General features: G+C 35.1%; 1 protein-coding gene across 13 annotated transcripts in view; it reads left to right on the top strand.

Moving 5' to 3' along the window:
* Positions 1–17824, top strand: part of LOC127662779 (neurexin-3a-like) — a 467216-nt gene that overhangs the window by 199897 nt on the left and 249495 nt on the right. For 8 of the 13 annotated variants that reach the window (XR_007972917.1, XR_007972916.1, XM_052154105.1 and 5 more), the window contains exons 12-18: positions 116–235; positions 797–1178; positions 1421–1611; positions 1716–1889; positions 4929–4943; positions 5792–5818; positions 8013–8132. Coding sequence is in view for 10 of the 13 variants with exons in the window: in XM_052154105.1 (XP_052010065.1) it covers positions 116–235; positions 797–1178; positions 1421–1611; positions 1716–1889; positions 4929–4943; positions 5792–5818; positions 8013–8132 (1029 nt within the window). In the remaining 3 variants the exon portion in view is untranslated. The remainder of the gene's footprint in view (positions 1–115; positions 236–796; positions 1179–1420; positions 1612–1715; positions 1890–4928; positions 4944–5791; positions 5819–8012; positions 8133–17824) is intronic. The other 5 variants (XM_052154109.1, XM_052154106.1, XM_052154101.1 and 2 more) reach the window with 2 other exon arrangements.

The raw sequence follows: 17824 nt of genomic DNA, 5'->3' as shown, positions 1-17824 counted from the left end.
GGCAGCATTTTTCTAATCTTCGTAATTTTTATTTTTCACTTTTATACAATGAAAGCAAAGGTTTGGTCAGAGACAATTCAGATTGCCATTAATGTTTCATGACCATCGTTCTCAGGCAAAGGACCAGAAACACTGTATGCCGGCCAAAAGCTCAATGATAATGAATGGCATACTGTGCGTGTGATCCGGAGGGGCAAAAGCTACAAGCTAATGGTTGACGATGACGTAGCAGAAGGTACTATCATTGATTTTCAGTCGGAAAGACAAGTTTCTCAGTGAATGGTGATTGGTTATTTTATGTGAGCATCTATTGATTATTTGTGTATTAATAAAACTTTAAAAGGACTCATTTCAAGAAACCGAAACATCTATATTGTGTTTTGAAAAATTCTGCATCTAGAAAAAAATTAATAATGGTGGATTTAGTCAAAAATATACATTTGTGTAGTATTCTGCTGATATAGGGTGTGTGGTTTTGATAAATTGAGGGAAAATGGTACATAAACCCATAGTCTCAGTAAAAAGTTATGGACCATACTTTAATGTTTAATTTTAATAAAATCCTTAATTACGTCAGGTTCATAATTGCTTTGACATAATGTTGGACTCACCCTGTGTACCCAGTAGTTGAGGTGCCTGTCTTGAGTAGCTCTTAGAAAATTAATTGACTTGCTGCTTGTCAAAAGGATTTCTTATTTGACAGTTGTATTGCTGAACAGCAGTATACTATTCTTTGAGGATATAGTATAGTAGCAATTTTTTCTTGTTTTCCATCCCAACTTGTTGTGGCTTGTAGGTCAGATGGTGGGCGACCATACCCGGTTAGAGTTCCACAACATTGAGACGGGTGTGATGACAGAGCGCCGTTTCATCTCCATGATTCCCTCCAGCTTCATTGGTCACCTTCAGAGCCTCAAATTCAATGGCATGCTCTACATCGACCAGTGCAAAAATGGTGACATTGATTACTGCGAGCTCAATGCACGTTTCGGCATGCGCTCCATCATCGCAGACCCCGTGACGTTCAAATCCAAGAGCAGTTACCTGAGTCTAGCCACCTTGCAGGCTTACACATCCATGCACCTTTTCTTCCAGTTCAAAACTACCTCTCAAGATGGATTCATCCTCTTCAACAGTGGGGATGGAAGCGATTTCATCGCTGTAGAGCTGGTGAAAGGGTAAGCCTGTTGATGAAAGATGTGCTAACTCAGTTATACAGTTTTTTTGTATACTTGATATACTTGGACAGAGAGATGTAGACGGTTGCACAATTAGAAATGTGCATGTAACTGCAATTGAAGTGATTGAGTCATCTTATTAATACACATCTAAAGGTCTGAGAGGACAGTTATGGAATATAATGTAAGCTTTGTAATCAGACACTCCTAGTAAGCTGATCTTACACTATTTTGTCTTACAGGTACATACATTATGTGTTTGATCTTGGCAATGGCCCCAATGTAATCAAAGGCAACAGTGAAAGAGCTCTCCATGACAACCAGTGGCATAACGTTGTCATCACTAGAGACAACAGTAACGTTCACACCCTGAAAGTAGATGCCAAGGCAGTGAGCCAAGTTGTCAACGGTGCAAAAAATCTGGACTTAAAAGGTACGTGAACCACCTAAAATTCATATACCTTCATATCCTCAATCAGAAGAAAAGTTACCATGATGTGAACACTACGGGATCTATTTAACCTGCATTCTTCATAGGCGACCTCTATATTGCTGGATTGGGAACCAACATGTACAACAACCTGCCAAAACTGGTAGCCTCCAGGGATGGCTTCAAGGGTTGTTTGGCATCTGTGGACCTGAACGGTCGCCTTCCTGACCTCATAAACGATGCTCTGTTCCGCAGCGGACAGATCGAGCGAGGATGTGAAGGTACACCCTATTACAACTCTAGCTCAAGGAACCCGTTCTTTCTCATGAATGCAAACAGTAGTTCTATCTCCACCTCACTGACCCATCACACCATCATTCTCACCTTGCTTGTCACATCACTCGCTCAGCCAGCTCTCTGTTAAACCTATTGGCTGCTTATTAATGTTATTGGCCACATTGGTCATGCTAGGATCAGCCAAGTTGTTACTTTTATCAATTAGTATGACATTGTTACAAACGTACTTTAAGAAAGAATATTTACCTAGCAGTATTTCTGAATCAAGAAGGAACTCTTGAATCTCAGAACATCATTTGATCTGATGTGCTTATGACTGTAGATCATGAAAAAGAAAAAAGAAAAAATCGCAGCTATTGGGTAATTATGGAGAATGTGTTATGTGAATGTTGCTTAAATTACATTTTTAAATGCAGAGTTTACTTGTAAAAGAAATTCTTTTTAATTAGAAAAATGAGATTTACATAATTGGAGTTTAAGGAATATTCTGGGTTCAATACAAGTTAATCTCAATGAACAGCATTTGTGGAATAATGTCAGATACCAAAAAAAAAAAAAAAAAGAAACAAAAATCCCTCCTTTTCGTTAACAAAAAGAAAAAAAGAAAAAAGGAAGCAAAAATAGAGGTTTGTTTTTTTTGTATAATGAGGCACTTACAATGGAAGTGAATGGGGCCAATCTGTAAATGTTAAAATGCTCACTGTTTCAGAGGTATATCCACAAGACGTAAACAATATGTGTGTTAACGTGATTGTGGTGTGATACAATCGCCTACAAACCTTCTGTGTAAAGTTATATTCAATTGTAATGTTGTTGATTGAGCTTAACTTGAATTGAACCTGGAATCTTCCTTTAAACATGCATAATGTTATCAATTTGATATTTTAATGACAGTTGGGTGTCAATAAATTGAAAGTACAGTCTTCAATAATATAGTGACCGCAAGGTCCTAAAGCTAACCATCGTCAAAGCTTCAATCCGAGCAAATGATTGTATGTTAAATGCCAAACATATTCAAAAGATCAGAGCATGGATCACCTGAAATCCACACAATAATTTCCCTTCACTTGTTCATTGCTAATATCCATTTTCTTTTGTAGATGAAATCTCTGCCATAGTGCATGCTAATATCGTTGTTTTCTGTACATTTATATGTTGTATAGGCTTGGGAGTTTTTTCTGTTTCACTTTTTTGTTCTCAGTGTTGTGTTATACTTTATTTTATTTAATATAGAAATGTCTTGTTTTAGTAAAACTTTGTGTATGAACATTTCTATGACCTGTCTATTCATCGCAAAATGAATTGTCCATCATAACATAACATTCATCACATGTTAATGTTGTCTTTTCAGTGATTTCTCAAAAGTCTCAATTTATGTTGAGTACATGTTACTTTGTTGAACCAGTTTAAGAATAAAATTGTATCAATTGAATTTGTTTGGTGTTTTGTTGTATCATCTTCATGTTTTGTTGCTTGACTCCATTGTGTGAGATTATGGAAGCCTTTTAACATATGCTTGTTATGGTAAATATACATCTGTGACCTAAAAACTGTGCAAACAAAAAAATAAATAAAAACACCAGGCCTTAATATACCATATGTGAAAACGAATCTTTCCTTGAAAGTAATGCAAATTTACTGCTTTGACGTCAAAGTATGCAAATAGCCTATTTACAGTGATCAAGGCACAATTTAAAGCAAGCTGTTTAAAATATCACAGTTTGTAATAAAATAAAATACAACTTTCAGAAGTTTGAGACTTTTATGCCTGGATTCATTAAGATGTGATTTCTGTACATTCACATCAAAATAGCTGCTCTGCTACACTGTAAAAGGAATGTTACTGGCTAAAAACCAGTTCTATCAACAGCATCTGCAAAATGTCAGTTACCACAGAAAATGTGAATATAATATGAAATAATGAATTTACACAAATGGAAGTATGGGAATTACTTCTAATTGAATGGTAACACTTTACAATAAGGTTCCATTGGTTATCATTAGTTAATAAATTAGGTATCATGAACAAACAATTAACAATATATTGTTTACAGTATTTATTAAGTTTGTTTATAAACAATATAATTGTTCATTAACTAATGTCAAAAAATACAAATTTTGATTTAAAAATGTATAAGTAAATGTTGAAATTAACATTAACTAAGATTAATAAATGCTGTAACATTATGTTCATTGTTAGTTCATAATAATGTTGTTAATTAATGTTAACAAAAGGAACCTAACTGTAAAGTTTTGCCAATTAAAAAAAGAAATACAAAAACTAAACTGTCTAGAATAAGCTCATCACATTCTGGGCATTCTCTCAAAAAACTCATTGAGCAGCATTTACTTTACAGTATATACAATTTATACTTGTCTACAAAAATAATGTCAAGCATGTAAGCATAAACCTGTACAGTAGATCAAAGTATTTTTAAGATCAGAAGTATTTAGTCATTTGTTAAAACTTTTGATTAGTTGTAATTATCCAAAAAAAGTGCTGTTTACATAGAGCAAATTCCACCCACCGGAAACATATCTCTACAACAACATTCAGAAGTCCATCTGCCTAGAACAGTAACCGGTAAACTTAAAATAAAAAAATTAAAAAGTAATTAACAATATGCCACAAATGCTGTCGGTTGAGCTATTAAGCTATAATAAAAATGTTATAATTATATATAATAAGTGTAAAATAAGTGTTAGGAAGATCCAACAGGCCTGCTATCAGTCTATGACATTCATCACCTTTTTACATTTTATTCTGTATCACCCTTGCTTAATTTACACTCTATACAAAAAGCTTATAGATGCCTTATAGATTTGTCTGGCAACTTACAAATGTATTATTCAGCGCCAGCATCTTATTGTGTAGGCTGTCATATTTTATAGACATATAGTGACATATCCAGCACCATCTAAATTCAGTTCCTCATTTCATACATGAATAGAACAACTTTGTGTGTGTGTGCGTGCGTGTGTGTGTGCGTGCGTGTGTGTTTACATTTATCTCTCCTGCAAAGCATCCAAAAGTGAACGTGAGTAGGTTTTAATGTTCACAGAGAAGCATGAAAACATTTCTCTGTATGTGCACAGTACAACTGTAGGCCTTGTGTGGAATGGCTAAACAATGGCAACAGAATATCTGCCGTTTCAAATCGTAATGAATGCGCCCTTATGTTGTAATGGAGCTTTTCATCCACCAGATGGCAATGATGCACCTGTGCTTAGGAAGGCAAGAGCTCGATACATGCTGCAGAAATGCAGGGGAACATTGTGTTTTACAGAATGCAAGATCATGCATGATATGTCACCCCTAACTGCTTGCTTCACATAAGTTTTATTATTATTATTATTATTATTATTATTTATTTATGATTTATATAAAGAATCACCTTATTATCACATTCATAATGAGCATCTGAAAGTAATTTTAACATTATTTATCTGTTAGGGCAATGAAATGTTGACTTATGCATAGACTATGTGTTAATGAAATGTTTTCTGCATGCTTCTTTACTAATTACATTTAAACTGTAAGATTGCATTGCAAAATTAGACTGCATGCCTATGGGATATTGTATTTTGGCACAATCAAACATGTTTATCATGCAGCATTTCATTTATTTCATTTTATTTGTTTAGCATCTATGACAAAGTCAGACTTTCATATCACACTTTTTCTACACAGCCATTCAAAATCAGATCATTGATTTTATTACTATTATTTCTAACTCACTGTACTTTAACTCAAAGAGTGCAAACCCTTCCTAAGAATGGTAAAAGCATGTCCCGTTAGTAAAGCGATTGCTTTATTAACAGAAGCCATCAACCACCTTCTTACCTGTTTGATTGTTTTCACTTTTCTGTTTCTTGCCTAACAAAGTTGGTTTCACGAAAGCAGATCTACAAGGTACATAAGGTTAAATTCCATTCTGAGCTCGACTGAAAGCTGCTGTTTGTCTTGTGTTGGTTTGTTTTTTGTTTTTGTTTTTGTTTTTTCCTTCTTTCAACACCCAGACATAAAGCGGACACTAGCTGGTTCACTGTAACAATGTCTTGGTATAAAATGGTTCACTTCTTCTAAAAGACGACAGCCGTATAAGTGAAGGTCGTGAGACTTGAAAGTGAGAAGAGAAAAGTAATGATTGCAACTGAGAGTCTACATTAATAATACATGCAGCCCTCCTGTATAATTAAGTCCCCGTGTCTTGTTTTGCTGTATCTACTCTTTTTTTTTTTTCTTTTTCTTTTTTATGCTAACAAAATTGTGCTGAGAAAGAATGAAAATGCCTCGGTAGAGTCCATTAAAAATTTACCCTGGGTTGCTTCTTGTCTGCCTTTAGATGCACTGATCAGTAATTTGATTAGAAAAATAATGAACAGGATAGGCGTGAACACGCAACTAAAAGAGATGCCAGCACACTACCATATTTGTATTAAATCTCCACGGAGCACTTTAACTTAAAAAGATGTGATATTGACTGCCCAGTCTCATGACAAGTTGTAATAATAGTATGAGATGGCAAAATCGTAAGAAATTGTACAAGTTGGCTTGTAAAAAAGCGTACAATTTTGTCTCCCTTAGAGAAAAATAAACAAACCAACTAAGAATATTATTGTGATTTTTCCTACATTTAAGCCCTAACCTAAAATCTAAGCTTACATTTATGCATTTGGCAGACGCTTTTATCCAAAGTGACTTACAGCGCACTTAGTACAGGGACAATCCCCCCGGTGCCTTGCTCAAGGTCACAATGGTGGTGGCCGTGGGGATCGAACCAGTGACCTTCTGATTACCAGTTATGTGGTTTAGCCCACTACGCCACCACCACTCTTTCATAGCTTAACCGTGAAGTCTTATGCCTTACCCGAACCCTAAACCTAATTGTAATTTTGACCACAGAAGACAGAAAACATTGGAGTTTGAAATGAGACGATGAGAGCACAGTACAGATTATAGACATTCATTATTTGTATTGCATAACTAAAAATGTAATTAGTAACCAGATGTGTTCACAGATGTTTATTTTCTTAAAATAAAGTTTTGGATTGGAGGATAGCTAAAAAAGTTTTGGATTGGAGGATAGCTAAAATTTGATGCCTGTATCAATTTGAAATTTGGTTTGTTTATTGGTTGGAACCAAGTCATATGATATCTTCTGATTTCTGATCTCCAGCCAATTATTATGAGCTGTCATGAGGGTCTTGAATAGTTTTGGCTCTGATTTTTTTTAAGATCAAAATTTTTGAAAAATGTCAAACCAATAAGAGTGCTAATGCACTAAATATGAGCATGGGTCTTTCTGAAAGAAATGGTCCTATCTTATTTATTTATTTATTTTTCCTGAAGGCTTCCCATTTGATATCATATATTTATATTTATAATCGTAAATAGTTTGGGGTGAATCATTTTATGAACCTTTCAATGGTATTGAAGTTGCACTTTGCGTTGCGCAATAAATGCACTTCTAATTTTCCTTTCTGTAAACTAAAGTTTGTTTGTGTTTAGCCTCCTGTTGTATTTCACAAGAAAAATGCACTCAACCCAGTTTATTTGCAGTTATCTTGTTTACATGGTTAATTCAGGGGGAATGCTGTTGCTCCTTTGCTCTGAATTGGGCAATGAGCTCTATTGTTGTTGCTGCATTCCCACAAAAAGAACCCAAGTGTGCCAAACAACAAGATGTGTTTGGCACACTCTGAAAACTATTGCACGTGGTTGGTGTGTTCACTTATTGGTCTTAACATTTGCAACAACAGTACATACTCGACTATGTACACATCTTGCTATTAAATGTTGTCATTGACCTTTGTTCCTCTGTGCAGATGTGAGAAAGTTCATGCTTGGCCCCATGAATCTACTGTTGAAACAAGCAATGTTGAATATGTCTTCAGTATGACGTTCTCTGCCCTGAATATATTACTAAAATCTAATCTTATAGGGAATGCTATGTCTCAGTTTGTTCAACAGCTTTCGGGATGTCTTTTGAGTACCTCTACTAACCCAAACTGCATGAATACTGATATACACACCTGCATGGCACCTGGCAGCATGGCAGCACGTTTGCCCCCTAGTATTACATTGCTCTGCTTTGATACCATAGGTCCTAGCACTACATGCCAAGAAGACTCCTGTGCCAACATGGGGATCTGCATCCAGCAATGGGAGAACTACACCTGTGACTGCTCAATGACCTCCTATACGGGAACGCAGTGTAATGACCGTAAGTCACCCTCTGCGGTTTTGTCTTCCTCTCTGGCTTTTGTATTTACACTTTTCAATTCACTTGTGTACACAGTTTTAATGTAAACTAGAATTTGAAAACAAACACTCCAACACTTTCATTCTCTGAAAGATTCATTGAGCTTACTATAATCTACATTGCAAATGTTGCACAAACACAATTCAAACACATTCTATTTGTGTTCTGAAGACTGTTTAAAGACGACAAAGGTACACGATACAGTATTTACTTTCTGATGCTGGTTGAAGGTACTTTATTTTTACTAATAAAGTATCTAAATTGAATGTATTACTCTAATACATTACTCTAGTATTATATACTCTAATAATGACATAGAGTATAGATAATGACTTATGAAGAAGCATCATACAATTGCTCTGATGTTTGCTATACTTCTATTTAAGCTACACTTCAAAATGTATGAAGTAATTTCTTCAGGTAACAAAATATCAAAACTAGTGGCATTTGTTTTATAAAGAAAGATAGGACAAGCACATTTCACAAGTAAAATATCACAAATGTCTTCTCAAAAAGAAGTTTGAATGGAAATGATGAAACAATAGATATACTGGTCAAAATGTAGATAATGTGGACACTTAGTAGCACATTTGCTGTGATTTCTCTGTGAACTTTACGGTAATTGATTTCATACATCCACTAAAAATGATATTGGGTCCAGTTGGTTAAAAGTGATTGCAAAAAATTAGAATTTTACAAATAATGTGGCTTAAGTGTCTATATATGTTTTTGGGGGATTCTGCATGGTGTTGTATTCATTGCTAGTGTGAAGTGTGATTTTTGGGGTCAGTTTACTGTAGTAAAAAGCTGATTGAAGTGCCATCAAGCAATGAGATGAAAATTAGATTTTATGAGATGAAACACATAACCATCAGAGAGACACAAAATCAAAGTCTGATGCTCATAACCAGGCCTTCAATGTAAAAAAATATACAAATAATAAAAAAAAACAATCCTTAATTACTTGAAGTCTTCATGGATTTAATCAGAAATGATTATGTAAATTATGGGTGTTGGAAGTAAAAATTTAATAACACTATATTTACATAAAGGTCGGACATCTGGATGACCCTTTGAATTTTGTTACATAGGCTACATTACAGGTTATCATCTACAGTGGAGTCCAAAAGTCTGAGGCTACTATTGAAAATGCTTCTATTTTGAATTTGTATAATTGTTTTTTTTTTATTTATTTTTTTATTCGTATTTTTTTAATGTCACATTATATTATCAGCAACACAAAATGAGTGAATTTTTTTCAAAATCCGAAACATTTAAATTTGTATACATTTTAAAACTGAAATATCTAATACAGTCTTAGATTTTTGGACCCCACCATATCACATCTGGCTTGAGCCTGAGATCCAAGATTACAGTCAACCAAACTCCCATCAGTCATCAACAATGCACAATGCATTCATTATATAGTCATAATAATGCCATTATTTGACACGACTTCCACAATAAAGGATGTTATATTGGTGAGCTGTTGGAGATAAACAGCATTCCTTCAGATGGAGAAAGCGTCTCAGTGTGAATGTGATATGACTATGATTGCCACCCCCACCCATCCACTCTACTGCAAGAACAACAAGCTGACCTTCCAGAGATTGAAGACTGACATGCAGAATAGCACGCTAGCCTGCTGGTTTGACACCTCGTATTTTGTGAGAGAGGCAGCAGTGAATGAAAAGCATGTAGGTGAAGATAGGCACGGACTTAATTAAATAATGCTGAGAGAGTGATGTGTGTATGTGTCTGCTTTGTCAGTCTGGGAGAATGTCTGACTGGCTGCATAAAAGAAGGGAATCAAGAGAAAGTTTAATAGGCAGGCCAAAGTCTCTTCTTTTAAATCTGTTTTTCTGTGATTAATGGTGTGGTGTGCCTGATATTCTGGTGAAATCATATCTGAAAGCACTGATGTCATTTTGCTAGAGATTTGCAACATAATATATGTGGTCTATAAGAAATGTACTGTATAGCCTATGGTAAAGGCTATATACCTGTAGAAGATTTTCATTTTACAAATTAATACAGCGTTTTTGTTGGATGCAAAGTACTAATATATATTAAAAAAAAAAAAAAAAACTTATTTTTCTTGGCTGATGTTTATATAATTGCAGAAATCTGTACCTCGAGAGTCACTCTGTAACACTAGTTGGCAGTAGTGAATTATTTAGAGATGAAGATGGCCATACATGTTCAATGGCATGTTTGACAGAACATCTAATAAGATTTGAATATTTTAGTAACGCATTATGAGGCTACATAGTGATTTGTGTAATGAGTAAATACTGTAGGAAAATTTGTTCTCGCACAGTCCTTGCCTGTAATATTGCAGACATTTATTTTTATTTTATATGGTTTGTAGACTGCAGGTCAAGGAAATTATTTTTCTTAAATTTATGGCAAATGATATGAATGATGTCAATTAATAATTCTGGGTATAAATAATGGTAACAAAGGGCATTGACAGTAAGCTCTTAACAGGAACTGAAATTATTTCCTTGTGAATTAATATCATTTGTGAAGAAATTTTCAAATTTTCTTCTTAAACGTTTTTTGTTTACATTTACAGTAGGTATACTGATGACAAATGAAATCTTCTAAAATAAGTAACATATGTAGCTGAAGCGAGCAACTATATTCAGAGTTTTGTTTTTGTACATGATGCAAACTGCATTAAATAAGCAAATTGAAAACAGCTGAGATTTAATCACAAGTTTGTGCATCAATTATTTCCTTAAAATCATACTGTGTCAAAGGTGAAATCACATTGTTTATAAATACACCTCTACAATCAAAACTATATTTTTTTATGTATTGGTCATGCTTCTGTTACCAATTATTTTGCTGTATTAATGGCATTTTGGTCTTGTGGTCAAGTCAAGTCAAGTCAAGTGGTTTTTATTGTCGTTCAACCATATACAGTTAGTACAGTAAACAGCGAAACGAGACAACGTTCCTTCAGGACCATGGTGCTACATGAAAACAACATAGGACAAACACAGAACCACATGAGACTACACAGACTAAATAACATTTCTACATAAAGTGCACGTGCAAGCATGTGCAATTAAGTATGGGACAGTACAATAAATTACTAAAAGGAACAGGACAATAGGCACAGTGAGAGACAGTGCAGTGCCGACCAGTACACATTTGTAATCTGTAATTGTTACCTCTATTTGTCACCAACAAATTCTACCAAAAACTACTGTTTATCTACATCTTTGCCATTTCAATTAGTCTTTGCTTAGTTTAGAATTAATTTTAATTACTTTTCTTTTAATTGACCCACATGAGAAAGCTTTTGTTCTCTACACACTCTTGTCCTGTAACTGTTTGCTAAAATGTTCTTGGTCAACAATAGTTACCTAGAAATCAATATAACAAATGGTGTGCCAGCAGTAATGCCTATTTAATTTAAGCATAAGAATGCGTCCAATGCCAGATCAGATGACTCATAAAAGCAGTGTGCCACTCTTACACTAATTTGGTTCATCCAAGGCCAGAGATCATCAAAATACTTTTTGTTGTGGTATATTTCACAGTGCTCACTCATGCATATTCACTGGGTACTTGTATTTTCCCTTCCTAAATTAAGATGAAGTCTGCGTGTTGTAAAAATAGCATTAGATAAGAACTCCTTAATGAGAGCTTGCGTATGAAAGAGAAGCATTTGTTACCTCTATCAACAGCTTTCGCTAAAAAAACACCAAATTGCAACCGAAGTTGCCCCTCACATCCCAAGTCTTTGCTTATTCATTTGGATACACTCTGCAGTCACGTTGATTGAGCTGCGGTAATAAATGACTTGTTAGCAGCTCCATTGCCTGTTAAATGAACTCATGGCAAATGAATATTGCTTAAAGGAATTTACCAGCATCCACTAGACTTTCTCAGTTTACTGAACTGTTTACTCAGAAGTTTAGATGCCCTTGTTTCAAATCTGATTCTTATAGATCCTAAAAGTGAAGAAGTTGGCACTCAAAATCCACAAGACATTTACCAATGGCTTTTGAAGGAAGTGTTCTACACAGTTCCCAATTAATTCCCCAAGGCTTTAGGGAATGTGGCTGTCATTTTCTTGGCTGAGGTCCCTTGATAGCCAGCACATGGTCTCATCTTCCTTTACTGTAGCTACTTTCCTCTCAAGAGTTTTAGATGGTGACTCAATATCTGTGCATTTCAGCCTATGTGACATTTATGCTATGGGGAAATGGAACATTTTTGATGTTCCCTTTATGCTTGATGCAAAGAATGTGAATAGTTTTGAAAAAGTTTTACAAAATGCCTACCGAGAGGATGGGTATATTGCTTAGTGGTAGCTCAGGAGACAAAATGGGAGTTCTCAGTTTCATTTGAGTATCAACTTTGTCTTAAGACTTAATATAAATACAAAAGGAACAATTGAGACAATAGTTATCCTACAGTGAGTGTACAGACTATATGCTTAAAGGAATATTCAGGGTTCAATACAAGTTAAGCTCAATCAACAGCATTATTTGATATAATTTTGATTATCACAAAAATTATTTTGACTTAAAGATTTATTTTCTTAAAAAAAAAATGCTAAAATCTGGGTTACAGGCATTTACAATAGAAGTCAATGGGGCCAATCCTTAAACATTAAAATACTCACTGTTTCAAAACTATATCCGAATAACATAAACAAAATGTGTTAACATGATTTAAAAATCGCTTGCTTTCCTTTTCTATGTAAAGTTACATCCAATTTTACAACTTTGTTGCCATGACATAAGGCCATAAACACTAAAACTACCATAAAAACTTTAATTTTACAGCTCAAATAATACACGTTTTAAAAGAATAATTACTGTAAGTGCCTTTATAAAATTAAGAGCTTCACATTTCTGCCTCGACTGCTAACTTGATTTCTGAAAAGGAGTTGAAATGAGTTCTTGTCGTAATCAACCTCATGCCACAAATGTCAATTGAGCTTAACTTGTTTTGAACCTGGAATGCTCCCTTAAAATGGCAAGTGTGGCTCAGATAATTTAGTCTTAGAAGAATTTGATGAGAAACGTGTTCATATTGAAATCTGACTTTTGATTACAGACTTTGGTATCTTGACAAATCTGAGCACAGTTTGAGACACTGTTGAGATCTCATCTCAAACTCAAGAGAAGACATATTACTGAGGCTTTTGTCTAAAGAGAAAAATCTAAGAGATTTGAGAAAATGTTTCCTTTTGCTCTCCATTTAATCTCATTGCTGTCTATTGGAAACAGCTGAGACACAGCTGAGATGTCATTTGTAAGTAGTGTTTTCCTACTACATTAATCAACAGGGTCAATATAAATATTGCTTTGTGCAATTGAAATGATGCCCATGGAATTCTTCCATCCAACGCCCCAATGTCCAACGTTTGTTTAATAAATAAATAAATAAATAAATAAAAAGACTGATGCACAAATAACATGCTGGAGGGATTTTTTTTCCCCCATGTGTGTCTGACATGAACAGAGTCTCTGTAATTAAGGAACATCTTTTTCTCTGTCTTTGCTGAGAGTGTTGCAGAGGAAAGAGGAGGCGGATTCACGCCACTGCTGGTAGTGAGACTTCATCAAAGCTGTGTTCTCCTCACTCAATTAGAAACAGGAGAACCCGTCTGAGCCACACCATCAATTAAGATGGCAACAAAAGCAAAGCGCACCTTCAGCTATCTTGTATCCAGTGTAGTGTTACTCAGACAGTATGTCTCTGCAGGAAGAGACACGCATTAGAAATTAATATTAGACCATCTTAAGAGTGTTAAGTAACATTTGTCCAAGGAAACAAATGTTCCGCAATTTAATTATCGGATGTTTAAATGCATTTGGCTGCATAACGGTGATGCATCAGGATGGAGTTTTTAATTAGAGGTGCTTGCTTAGGGAGCCATAACTATTATTATTTCACAGACTTGGGGCTAGAAATCTGAATAACCCCCTAAAAGTGGCTGTTTCATAATCTTCAATTTAGGACAGCTAAGCAGAAAGAAAAACTGAATATTTAGTAACTATAACAGTTAAAATGACACAATGTTAGTCTATTATGACTACAGATAATTGCTGCAGCCATTATGGTGATCTGTTATGTAGTTGCATGCAGTTCACTAAAACTTTTTCCATACTAACTCTACTTTGGCCAAATACTGCAGATATTGATTGGATACACAGCAAATCAATAAACAGTTTTCATTAAAGTATTATAATGTAGTGCTGAGTGACTCCAGTTAGTCTTCCTAAGCAACCAATTGGCCCGGTTGCTAGGGTGGTTAGAGTCACGCTGGGTAATCATGGTCGCTATAATGTGGTTCTCACTCTCGGTGGGGCACGTGGTGAGTTGTGTGTGGATGCCACGGAAAAAAGCTTGAGCCTCCACATGCACTACATCACTGCGGTAAAGCGCTCAACAAGCCACGTGATAAGTTGCACGGATTGACGGTCTCAGATGCGGAGGTAACTGAGATTCATTCTCCGCCACCCAGATTGAGGTGAGTCATACCCCACCACAAGGACCTAGAGCACATTGTGAATTGGTCATTCCAAATTGGGGAGAAAAAAAATCCTATAATTTAAATAGGATGGAAGGCCAGAAGACAGTGCATAAGGCTTGTAGAAGTTAACATTACACAAAGCAATACAAAAGAGTTTGCACAGCAGACATGGTATCGATGAAAACACATAAGCACATATGATTTGAACTGAGGACAAACCAGCTTGGTATAACAAAAGTAAACAGTTGGGGTTGTTAGAAATGACATATTTTTCCATTTTTAATTAAAGAGTTGGCCTAAATCGAACCTGAAATCACATGAAGCATTTTTGTGTGAACTATCCCTTAAAAAATTATGTTGATTTAATGTTTCAAAATGGAATAAAATGTACTTTATAAAATAGTTAATTCTCTAGTAAAGGCATTGACTGTTTTGGTAAAGAAAGAAAAATGAATACCGTTAGATTAAGGACAAAAATGATTTGTTTATTTGTGCATTTTATAAGAATCAGTCATCAGGCTTCTAGGACGGATTTGTAGACTGCCATAGCTCATGCTGTGCTATCTGGGTGGGGCTGTTTCTGAGTCTCAGTTAAAAATGGTGTTGTTGATGAAAAATCTGAGGCATTGGGAAGATGAATCACTCAAGTGAGTCCATATTCATCACCCAGGTGTCCCGCACTTCCGATGGCCCCTGACACAAGATAAAGAGCTGTGAGACAGGGGAAATGACCTCATATGACAGCCTCAAAGAGAACCAACAGTACAATGGATATGGATTGGAGCATTCACAGAAAATATTACAGCACACTGTATTCATGATGTGTGATGTGATATACTCGACTCTCTTTGGCCCACCAATTGAATTGGCAGCGTTTTTATTATTTTAGTTTAGTTTACGGTGAAGCACAAGGCGATGAAGGAGCTGTCTTAAAAATATAACCCGATCAATCAGTGAAGGTTTAATATTGACCTGGTGGCCCTCTTTCTGTCTCGCAGCGTTATATACTGTATGAGTGAGTGTATTGTGTGTGTGCTTTATCTATTTTAATTTATTTTTAATTGATTTTGTTTGTGATAACTGTCCATTAGCCTGCATACTTAAAAGGGACATATTATGGAAAACAAGATTTTCCTTAATATTTCAACATCATACTGTTTACCGTTGGGTCCGAATGTCTGATACCACTAGTGAAAATGTTTTACTTTGTATTTTTCTAATTTAATGCAAAATTGTTATTACAAATTATATTATCAGCATAGCAATTTGAGTGAAAATAAGCTAAACTGACAAATGCATTTGGTGTGTCCTAATTTGACTTTAATAATATGCACTCGACCTGGCATGCACAAGTTTGTGTAAACCTAATGTAAACCATAAACCACGTTATCCCAAAATGCTTTGAGAATATTTCAAAGAGCATGTAGTGTGCTGTAATGGAGGAAAGTAAACATGGTCAATGTCACAAATTAGCTTTTTTGATTAGTGTCATATTGAGCAGGATTTTAAATGTTTCTTATTTATTTTAGTCTTACCTTTTCTTTGTTTAGAATTAGTCAAAATCCTGATCCTTTTTACTTATTTGCAGGTTTAAAATATATTTAGATTTGTATTTTTATGTTGGCTCTTGGACACCACTAAGCATTTCAATACCTATGAAAAAAAAAAAGACTTATAGCAGACTCCAAGGGATAAAAAAATAAAAGGCTACAAAAGTACAAAATACAGACCCATTTAACGTTTTTCTGGAGGAATAACCAGTCAATGATTAGACTTCAGAGATCATGTTAAAAAATGATGTTATTGTCGTTGCAATGATTGTGAATTTTATGTGTTTAGCACTGGAGACCTTCAAGGACTCTGAATGCTTTAAAACTGGAATGATATACAGTAGCATTTAGAGGAACAGACAGGGCCCCGTTTCTATTGAAGCAAGTTCATTTGATCTCTCACACTTCCGCTGAGAAAACCATGAAACCCAATAAAGCATCTCAGTATAATCTTTCTATTTATCTGGCCTTTTCAGCCCGTAGAAGCTTACATTATATTCTTTGAACTCCTCTGCATCTTAGTTCGAGTGTGTGAAATCTGTCTCAAATCAATACTGTCGTCTGATACCTTTATTTGCTCATCTCGGCGAGGGATACTTGGGATTGCGTTCAACCAACAAATGTGTCTGACGCAACCATCAAATATGATTTCCAGCGAGTGACTTCATTCAATAAGGCTCATAAAAAAATACTAGTGTGCAAAAATCAATTTTTGGTCAGGCAAGGTGACCTTGTGGGAGGGGAACTGCTATATGCTTTAAGGCTTAGTAACTCAAGTGGAGCCATCCATCAATGCGCATTTCCAGGAAAAACAAATTATGCCCCGTACCAGCATATAAACGTGGCCAATCAATATCTCAGGCCGGCCGAAATGCCACACATTTTACACCATTTCTAATCATCTTGTTTTCTTTCTGCCTTTGCCAGTTCAGTGGAGTGTAGGCCTATCATGACCATTTATTTTTCCCCCTCTTTTATTATTTCCTTTAATTTATGTACGGTTGATAAAATGTGTGACCAATCGGTTTGCTACTTAAATCAATTGCATGGCCCTTATATTAAGTGACCTTTTGAGATATTTTATCACTATTATTTTATTTTTATAATAGTTTATTTATTTATTTTGCGGGTATATTGGTGGATATTTTCGCCAGAAGAAACTGAACACTGATAATGAATCAGTGTAAACTCTCTTATATTATACTGTAGGGAAATATATCTTTATCTGTGATGTTTCTTTAATCCTGTATCTTAATATCTAAAGTCAATTATAAGCAAGCCATTCGTAGATTGACTTGCAAAGATAGCCAGATCTCATTTTCATTAAGTGACTGTGGTGACATATTAGCAAAATGATAATACACTACACTATTGCAGCAGGTCTGAGGTGAAATGTCCACTGTGTGCTGCTAAAAGTGAGTTAAATAGTCTTAGCATTTACTCACCCTCATGCCATCCCAGATGTGACTTTTTTTTTTCTTCTTCTGAACAAAGATTAAATAAATATTTTTAGAAGAATATCTCAGCTCTGTTGGTCCCAACAATGCAAGTGAATGGGTACCAAATTTTCTAAGCTCCAAAAGCACATAAAGGCAGAA

This window comes from Xyrauchen texanus, chromosome 22 (assembly GCF_025860055.1).
Source record: "Xyrauchen texanus isolate HMW12.3.18 chromosome 22, RBS_HiC_50CHRs, whole genome shotgun sequence".
Lineage (NCBI taxonomy): Eukaryota > Metazoa > Chordata > Actinopteri > Cypriniformes > Catostomidae > Xyrauchen > Xyrauchen texanus.
This window is presented reverse-complemented; position numbering and strand designations above follow the sequence as displayed.